This window comes from Olea europaea, chromosome 13 (genome assembly GCF_002742605.1).
Source record: "Olea europaea var. sylvestris chromosome 13, O_europaea_v1, whole genome shotgun sequence".
NCBI lineage: Eukaryota > Viridiplantae > Streptophyta > Magnoliopsida > Lamiales > Oleaceae > Olea > Olea europaea.
Genome location: NC_036249.1, coordinates 3974095 through 3984542, shown reverse-complemented (window position 1 = coordinate 3984542; position 10448 = coordinate 3974095). Strand labels below are relative to the sequence as shown.

The 10448-nt window shown below is 32.5% G+C and overlaps 2 protein-coding genes across 2 annotated transcripts in view; both read right to left on the bottom strand.

Moving 5' to 3' along the window:
* The window catches only part of LOC111407316 (protein kinase PINOID 2-like), a 7415-nt gene extending 4614 nt beyond the window's left edge, over window positions 1-2801 (bottom strand). Inside the window, exon 1 of the mRNA XM_023036729.1 lies at window positions 2120-2801. Coding sequence (XP_022892497.1) covers window positions 2120-2700 — 581 coding nt within the window. The 5' untranslated portion in view covers window positions 2701-2801. The remainder of the gene's footprint in view (window positions 1-2119) is intronic.
* A 4111-nt stretch (window positions 2802-6912) lies between these two features.
* The window catches only part of LOC111408326 (isoprene synthase, chloroplastic-like), a 4816-nt gene continuing 1280 nt past the window's right edge, over window positions 6913-10448 (bottom strand). Inside the window, exons 3-7 of the mRNA XM_023038096.1 lie at window positions 9986-10045; window positions 9286-9513; window positions 9047-9185; window positions 7508-7756; window positions 6913-7421 (exon numbers count right to left, since the gene is read on the bottom strand). Coding sequence (XP_022893864.1) covers window positions 7092-7421; window positions 7508-7756; window positions 9047-9185; window positions 9286-9513; window positions 9986-10045 — 1006 coding nt within the window. The 3' untranslated portion in view covers window positions 6913-7091. The remainder of the gene's footprint in view (window positions 7422-7507; window positions 7757-9046; window positions 9186-9285; window positions 9514-9985; window positions 10046-10448) is intronic.

Genomic DNA, 10448 nt, shown 5'->3' with positions numbered 1-10448 from the left:
ATCTAAAATAGACGGAAGTGGGAACACTACAGTCTTTCATGATATGGCAGATCTTCCAGGGGCAATCACCAACTTGATTGTATCAAATAGAAATCATTTCCATATGTACGAAGTTATTAATAGTTTTGTCTTTGAAGTTGTCAATTTGTGATGTAAATTTGTATTCATGGTATTCCTCCGCCATACGTGAGGGCTGATTTATAAAATTTGGAAGGCTGCCTTTTAGTGATTACGGTTGGTGTCGTTAATGAAAGTTTAATTAAATTATTTATTTATTATTTTTTTTATTTTTTAATTTTTTGCTAAATTACATATGTAATATACTTGTTATTATAAATTAAGACGTTTCTTGCTTTTATTAATATTACGGATTGTTATGTTATTTTCTAAAATAATATTTTAACCAACAGATTGAATAATTTTTTGTATTACTTTGTTTTTCATTAATGTAAAGAAAAATTTAATTTTTAAATTTTTTATTTTTTTATCATTTTTGTCAAAATATTCATTATATAATTAAAGTATTTTTGTCATTGTTGATGAAATTTTGTCAACAATGGTTTTGTTACTTTTACCAACAAATACTTTGTCATTAAATTAAATTTATTAAGATAATTTTTAAATTATTAATAACGTAAAATCTATGTTAGTTATATCAAATTATCAGTAAATTAAATCAATAAATTAAGTATTTTAATTATTTTTGAAAAAGAAAAAACTTTCAGAAATTTTTATCGAAGATTCTGTTCCGTAAACATGTAGCATTTCTGCGGTTAATTAGATTTTGATCCATAAAATTTTAGCATCGTCTTACCTAAATATGGAGCCTTAGGCAGCTCTATTTTACATCTGAATTTTTCGAATAGATTCTGTAAAAAGTGCGAAATTATTTATTTAGAATAAATGTAGTTGAAAATGAGTTTTAACATATAGAACTCAAGCTTGTGTTTAATTATATTTCAATATCATTCAAATATTTGGCTGTCTAAGATTTTTTTAAGTCAAAGCACATCATTTAGATGAGGTAATTTAACATGATATCAGAGCATTTGCATTTTTGATTTCAAGTATTGCAGTCACCCATTAATAGAAATTGTGCAAGTTTCAAACCTTCAAATAAAAATAAGAATAATGATATGTAGTCCCACTGGAGTTGCAATCTCAGTATAGATGGTACTAGATGATTGGTTAAATGAAAGGTGAAATTTAATGAGTTAGTTAATTCTACCTATCAATTAATGCCACATTAATGCCATCTAGAATGGGGTTGCAATCCCAGTGAGGCTAAATAACATTACTCTACTGTAGCGAAAATCCCTCGATAAATCTTGATTCCGAGTTCAGAAAACAATTAAAAGAACACCGGTTTACCTCGACTCAACCCGAGACTTTCGCCTCCACTTTGAACTGACCAAACTCTCTCAAGACCCCACAAAAGGAGAAGGGTGATGGTGTTAGCAATCCACAAAGGTATGGAGAGGAATAAGAAGATATCACAATGGTTGAATCTTACTCACAACCTCACACGGCTTTCCTCTCTCTCGGCTGCCTCTCTTCTCTCAACTATCCTCTCCATTGTTACAACACACACCCCAAAACGGCTGGGAGATAAATACATATATATAGATTAGTTTAGATCACCAAATATGGGCCAAGAGATCTCTAAGTGAGCTGCCATATAACCTAAACTAATGGACCAATTGTCAACTCTATATTAATCACTAAATGGTCTAACTAACCAAATAATCATCCAACCCAAACCTGAACCATCCAAAAGTGTAGTTCGTCTCCGAGCCAAGCCAAGTCCATGGTGTCGATAAATAATTCGACAACTGTTTTAAATCATCGCCCGGATTATTGAGTATCAAAAAACCTAACACTCTACTAAATATGTTCAGCATGTAAGATGCTTGTGTTGAAGACATATTAAAAATAAGAAAGTTTGTTCTATTTTCAAGGGTTTAAACTTTAGATAATAGCGAGCAATATGATTGTAAATTAGCTTATACAAGTACGTTTTTAAGAAACTTTTAGGTAAGTCTTAGTCTTCGAGCAAGCATAAGAAGAAACTACACAAAGTCAGAAATTTATAACAAATGTGAAAAAATTAGAAACTTACTTGGCAGATGAAATGCTGAAACGCTTCACTGGCTGGCGTTGCCGGGCGGCGTGCAAATCTCCACCAGGGGAAAACTCCATAACCAAGCAAGAGTAATGAGATGCATCAAACTGTGCATATAGAGTTGGTAAAAATGGATGATCAAGCATACCCAAAATCTGTTTCTCCATTTCTGCTCTTTGAAGCTTTTTTCTTATGGCAAGAGCTTCCCTATCCACCACTTTCATGGAATTTAAACACTGCTGTAAACCGTCAACAGGGTTTCTCATCTGACAAAGATACAAATTTCCGATATCACCACCGCCTAGCCGGCGGATCGGTTTAAAGTGTTCCAGCCCTACTTGGCCTTTCTCACGGTGGAGCAACCTCATGGCTTCCCAAGCTGTTTGATTTGCCTTGTGTGGCTTGCTAGAAAAAGGGATGTCAGAGGAGGATGAAAGGGAGGCAGAGGTGGAACTCCGGTGGCTGCCGAAGCTGAGGCTGCTCAGCCAACTCCGGGTGGAATCTGGCACCGTGATGGAAGAGCAGCTGCTGCTTTCGTAGTAGTCGGAGTCCTCACGATCGCGGATTATGCTTGCCATGATTGTTGATCAGAGCACGTTTGAGCTTCTTTAGGCTTTAGTAGTGGCTCAGGCTTTGTACAAATGCAGCCTTTTGGTATTTGAACTAATTAGAAATTTGCATAAAGTGTTACTTTTGGTTAAAAGGAAGAAAACCCAATTTATTGCGGAAAGCAAATTGGTTTTGTTATATAATTAAGATATGCCACTTTTATCACATGATTTCCCATTGTTGGCGCTGCTAGTAATAAGCTACCTATGGATAGAGTGGCCATTTTCCCACAGGCTAAACAGATTAGATTGGGTTGGTTAGGTTCAATTTCAGTTTCTCAGTTCTAGTCACAACACAAGCATCGAAGTGAAGCATTCCGTAAGTCACGTGACACTGACGATTATTTTTTATTTAAAAAAAGAGTTGTATGATCAAATTGAAAAAAATAATGGTAAATTGTACAATCTAAAATAAAATTCCAGTGAAAATTGTCCTTTTAATTAAATTAGATTTGGAATAATATTTACATTGTTGAGGGTCAAAGAACTGATTCTGAATAATTTATGGCCCAGGGTAGACCATCATGAATAGTAGGGGTGGGGATCTCTTTAGCAACATTTTGGGTGTAGTAATTGATGAAGGTGAATAACATGAGCACCCGTGACATATTCAAGTCCACCTCTGTTGCCCTTTTGCTAGTTCTCTTCTCATTATGATTTACTTGAATTGCATGTGAAATCAGGTATTAGACTGATATGAAATGCCTAATGATATTTTTGTACTCAAAAAATTATGTTTTTACCTGTTAAATACACAGTTGTTCCTTAATGAAATTTCAAGTTGGTCCTTAAAGCTTAAATTTTTCCAACAGGATGTAATCCCACTGTTATGCAGGCCTTAATCATGTCGAATTTGGGATGACAAAACCCTAAACTTGTTTTTTTAAAAGGTCAACCTTGTTTAATAAAAAAAGAAAGAAATGAAGCTCAACCCATAGATGTTGAAATATATATTTCATAATGTGGGATATTTACACTTAACCCGCCATCCTCTAGAAGATTGTGGCTCGTTTGAGCAAATTAATTTTGAATCTATGTACTTGCTTAAATATGAGTCTGATCAAATTTCTCATTTGAATTCAATTAAGTTTCATCTTTAAGGAGTAAGGACCAATCTTGTTAAGAGAACTAACATAAACCCTTATATTTTGTATGTTCATTTCATATCCACTCAATGTATTGAGTGGCTAAACTATAGGCCCGACATTGTAGTTTGAGTTAAAAGAATAATTGTGAAAGCCTGTTTCTTAATTGGCTCGGAGCTACACACGTGATATAGGTTAGTGAGCACAGAAGCGTGATAATATATGAATCACGAATAATCTTCTAATTCATATTTATTCACTCGCGAATTTTAGATAGTTAGGCATTAAAAACTCGTTGATTTCCTAGAGTAATGGGAATTTGAACATAGTTAAGAACAATAAGTGTTTCAATATTTCATTAGAGGGTGTTTGAGCCCCATTTTTATGAAAAATGCATTTTCGAATAGTAGATTGATGGGAAATGCGTTGTTGGAAAATAGGGAAAAAATTTGATTTACGTATAATATTACTTTAATGAATAATGTTTTGTTGAAAAGAAGAGGAAAAAAATGTATTTTGGGAAGAATGAAAATCAAACAAGCCTAAATTACATTTTTCAAAAGATTCAAGTTCTCTTATTTGTACAACAAAAGAAAATCATATTCTATAATAAAAAATTAAAAAAATTATAAACCACAGTAAAAATCCTAGTATACCGTAGGCAAAACCTTAATCAAAATAAACAATCTAAAATTGTCAAAAAGTAATAAAATCTTCGAACTGCTAAATCAATAGATAATTTGTTGGAATTAATTGAATTTGATTTGGGTTTAAAATATTAAATGTAATATTTAATAATGTGGGTCATTGCAATTAATTTGGGTGAATTAGAAAAGTTTCCAATATAGGCCCATATGTTGATAAACCCATTTTAAGTATTTTTTATATGGAAAGGTGTCTCACATCGAAAATTTACAAGAAAATAGTCTTGTTTATATAGTGGGTTGTGTGAATAATATATAATTTAATAAGTTATCTATCACTTGGCTAACTTTAGCTAGCCAAAGGCTAGCAAACTAGCCAAAGGCTAGTCACCACTAGCACCACTCCCCGGACTCGGTCCTGGCACGCGCACGTCGCAAAGTACGCATTGGGCGCTTTAGAGGCGCACTTCGCACGTACGCATCGTCGCGAGGAGCTGGGGAGTCTTATAGTTTTCGAAAATGGACTCGTAGTTCGATGATGTGGCAGTGCAAGGCTCGGTGATTTGGCATTCTAGGTGGCGTACGTGTGGTAGGTCGCGTCCCTTCGTCCTGTGTGGCGGTTAGATGTATGCGTGGCATCCGCATGGCTGTGACTATTCAGAAATTGATGAATATGCATGATGAATGAACACTTCACTTCATGATTCAATCTGAGCCGTCAGATCATGAAAATAGTGCGATCCAATGGCTAAGACGAGTCAGACCAAGTGGTGCACCAGTTCCTGAAATGTCATACACTTGTTCCATGAAACACTTCAATCTCTATAAATAGAGACCCCCAGATTCGTTTTTGGACACCAAATCAATTACGAATTCAATTGATTTATAAATTCTTCTCTCTCCATATTCTGCTCTAAAAATTCTCTTATATTTCCGTGGTTATTCCGTTCGAGTACAATCTTTCATTGGTTCGACCAAGAAGGTTGGTATTGTGCAATATCAACTTTGGAAGGAGCGTTGTATCTTGGGAGACAGACGTCCATAATCCCGTTTGCACTTCATTGGGGGGCGAAATCTGTCTTAAGGAGATTTGCTTATTTTATTGGCATACCTCGCTTCATTTACTGTTTTCTATTTTTCTGCTTATTTTATTTGTTCTTTTGATTGCATTAGTCGAATTTTCGACAACATAATTTCCATATGCAGCTTACTTCATTCTGAATTTTATGCAAATATGAATCCGCTTTGTTGTTCCAACAATAATTATTGTTCGATCTACATCATGTAATGACGAACATAGGCATTCTCCAGTTGTACTTCATCATTCTGATATCTCCTTGACAGCATGCTCACAAGAACGAACCCATCTCTGATAATCTTGTGTCTACTTCGCATGAGTGCAATAAGTTATCGCCTCAAAAAATCGGGGCCATGGAGATTATTGAAACCCAAAGGCTTATCGCCTCAAGCTCCCCATCCACATGAATTGCTGATGTGTTCAATGTCAAACATCTCTTTCCGTACTTGGGAGACTTATTATGACGATTGCTGCTGCATTGATTCAAGTACGAATCTTATTTTTAGGGAAGGATGATGTCCATGCACAAGCCTTAGCTTATTATGCCGTGAGCGAGCAACCGAAGCAAGCAAGTGAAGAGGGCAGTAGTTAAGGACTCACACGGGAAAACACTTCCAGACTGTACGCATAGTCCTGATGTTGTTCAGTTCCTTTATAATTTTAAGTATGCAGTGCTTTAGTTTAATTAATTTTAAGTACAATTTTGGATTTTGCTTTCATCTTTACTTCTTGTAGAAGACTTCTTTAAAAATTATCTTAGGTGAGTTTCCTCTACAAGCTCTTGTGGTCAAACAAAACACTTTGAAAAAAGTATCCAAACATGTTAAAAATAGCTTTTTTAATCTTGGAAGTAGCTTTTGACTTCTCAAAAACCTTACCAATATGTTCCCTTAACCTTTTGACATAAATAGGTATTTTCATTCATAATGTTGAGTTATAGGTAGCATTTGGTCCTTTGATTGAGGCAATTGTTTTATAGAAAAAGCCTCCCTACCAAAAAAGAGGATGACAAAAGCTTTGACCGCCTCTCACAAACACTGAGCCCCACATGAATAAACAATTGCAAGAAAAAAGTGGTCCCACCCTCTATTGTGAGGGTCGGTCAGGGCTTCGGATAGTGTCAGTGTAACTCAGTTTTGTTTTCAAAGAAGGGGCATTGAAGTCATCTTCAATCTTTTTCTGCATTCTTACTCTTCGTATTACATGTTATTATAAAAGTGCGAGAAAATATTTTACACTACGACCAGTAATAGTAATGCATAAGGAGATCATTATAATCAATATTCATTATAGTATTTGTATATATTCCCAACAAAAGAACACTTTTACTTACAAAAAGTTCAATACAGATTTTGTAACATGAAGTAGTTTTGAAGCAAATTCATTAATACCGACCCTCGACTTGAGTATAACTCAGCAAGCAGCATCCTCTCGGTGAGGGTTGAACCAGCTACGTCCTTATCACTTTATCTACCACCTCTGTTCAATAATCATCCTTATGAACCTTATAATATATAAACTAGTTACACTTCTTTAAGTTAACAATCTTTTCTCTTAATTTACGGACAGTTTTAAGTTCCTATATGGCTGTGTCAATTGAATGGGCTCAATAATAACTGACAAAACTCGGTTTCTCGTTATGTCATTTGGATCACTGTGAGCGTTGCCATACTGGTAGTGACATTGTGCTATTCGAGCAAGGTTTATGGCTATTTCAATAAAGGACTCGCTGAAAATGGAATTTGAAACCAATTCTTTATTTATCATCTTCCAATTCTCATCTATCAAACTCTTAATGTATTCACGGGCAACTTCGTCAGAAACACTTTTTTCATGCATGTAACATGAAATTGCATTGGCCGTTTCACCTCTCTCAATCTCGGCCTGGTACAGTAAAAAATTTATATCAGCACTAATCTCTTGATAAAGTACTGTTATCCCCTAAGAAAGTGATCTAAAAGGAAACATACCTTTGAGGAACTTAAATCATTGCAAAGGCGAAAAATTGTGGATGGGTAGCGTAAGAGAGCACGGTAACCGTTGAAGCATTCTATCTCGTCATTTGTAATATTTTTATTCATTAGAAAGTAGGCATGAACAAGTAGAAGTGGTCCAGATGATGATAACCATCCCATACTAAGATACTCGTCAAAAGTAGGTATATGTTTATTGCAACTCCATTGCGCTTCCTTTAAGAACAGTCTGCACAAATCTGCCCACTGAAAAACATGATTTGCAGAGATAAATTCAGCTATCAAAATCTAAGAAAAAAGAGGGAGCGGAAATACAATTTTGTTGGGGCTTGTATAATAATGTAAAATATTGGGCAACTATTAAGAAAAGAACAAAAGAAAATAAAAATTGGATAAGAATAAATTGTCACGAGGTTTAGAAATCCACAGATACCCCTCATATTTTAAAATTTACAGGTTCCTCCCGAATAAGGATAAAGTTTTCATTTTATTCTTATCTATGATGCTAAATTTTAAATTATATTTGTTTTGTTCTTTGCTTTTTTATAATTTAATTTAGACACAGTTAGATTGTTTTAGTTTAAAAGAAGGATTTTTTTATTTTTTTTATTATTATTTTTTTTATCATCTTCTTGTACAAAATGATCTTATCTTAATCATATTTTGCAAAAATTGAATTTTCATTTAAAAAAATGAACAAATTAAAATTGATTTAAATACTAAAGGAACAAAAGGGAAATATAAGCTTTAAACATTTTATGTCAAATTTATTGTGATTTTAGTATTATGATAATATTATTTTAATCTTTTGAAGTTAATATAGTATGAATGTTAAGATTATAAAAAAAAATTAAAAATTAGGGAAACTGAACTAAATTAAACTTAATTAAATGATTTGAAAACGTATCTATATATGTTGATTTATTAATAATATGTCAGGTGGATTTGCAAAATATATAACTTTCTTAAGAAAACAAATCATATTTTACTAAATTATATTGAAAATATATTTATATTTGTTGATCTATTAATTATGGATTTGCAAAATATATAATGTTCCTAAGAAAAAAAATCATATCTTATTATATTTAAAATATTATAGCAATATTTAGAATTTATTTCTTTTAACAAAAACTTTTTTTTAAAATATAATAAAAATATTTAAAATTTAATTTTTATAACAAAAACTTTTTATAGCATCCAATCAAAATTATGAAAAAGTAAAATTTAAAGAAATAAGGTAATAAAGGAAAATATAGTTTAAGTGACAAGGGGGTGAGGCCAATCGCAGATGGTATGTTAGTTGGGATAGTCTGTGGAGAGGATGGGCCTACAGAAGTAGGGCAAGTGCGTTTAAATATAATCTAATAAGTATCTCAAGAAAGTATAAAGAAAATTACTAAATTGAGATGTATAGATTTGATTTTTGCTAATTCGAGAAATCTATTTGATTTCAGGTATATAATTTAAGTGATCTATCTATTATAAAATGATTATTTAGGGATAATAAAATGAACTTTAGATTGATGCACTTACCACTTTTGTGAGCTGAGTAAGGATGACCTGACCTTGTTCCTTAAGAACGTCATATGCCATGTTATTAATAGTATTGTAAAGAGCTAAAAAGCATATCTTCATGCAGCCAGGCAAATGATGTAAAGCATTGATATCCCATCTGCAATAAGAGCACCAAAATTCAGGTCAAAATAATTAATTGAATTTGTGTTTTGAAGTACGAAAATGCAATAAATTTATTGTTTTCTATAAGTACAAACCTTTCAACAGCATCCGTAAATTGTTCAAGTTCTTCAAGAGAGCCATAAACATCATAAACATCATCTATAATAGTGATTAGCTTAACCACTTTCGTTAAACCTTTTCGGCATTCACTAAATTGTGGTTCAAATACCATTCCAACTGACCAAAAGAAGCTCTCCATCAGCCTATCTCTTGCAAAGTGCAACTTATTTGCTAAGCCTACATCCTTCCACCAACTACAAAATTTTCAAGAAAACTATAGTTACCATTGATAAAATATAAATAAGAAAGGGGGGGGGTCATGTTAATTATTGTCCATTTTAGATTTGTACCTTTTTCTTCATTTAGAGTATATATATAGTTTGTAGAATCACATAAAAAAAAAAAAGGAAATTAATAACTATAAAGAAAGATTTAGCCCCTGTTTGATAAAAAGTAAAAGTTAAGAGTTTTATTTTAATTTTAATTTTTTTCAAAGTCAACATCAACAATTAATTTTAACTATATATTTTATGGTATTTACAACATTTTAACCAAATATTTCATTAACTTTTATCAAAATCTATTAAAGATCTAATTTTAATCTCCACCAAATATATGCTTAAAATCACTAAAAGGAAGAAATTAACAAACAGAGTCTTACATGAATATTGTGTCCTTAAAACTATTCACCCTCTTAGTGCAAGTACTTCAGGTTTTGCTTAGCATCTATCTCACAGAATACAATGGAGATGTTTGTAGAAATTGAAGTCTGAATTTCTGCATCGACGAAGTGAACTTGATAATGAATGGTGAGTTAATTTGACATATTAAAAAGCCATTATACCCTATTAATCATATAAGTTTCGGAGAGTTTCAAGTTCATGAGTTAAATAAGTTACAAAGTTGGAAAAGAAGTAGGAAAAAAAATAAACAATTTGAAAAAATAAAGGCAAAATATAGACCCTTTCAAGACAACAAAATCACGTATGCACCTCGCGTTCACCCACATTAGTGGTCTGAGGTGCTAATCTGGTTCGTGATATGAACATTCCTTGCATGTGCACATGGAGAAAACCTTTATATTACACATGATTACACATTTTATAGCTGTTGTCATATATATTATTATTATTATTATTATTATTATTATTATTATTATTATTATTATTATTATTATTATTATTATTATTATTATTAT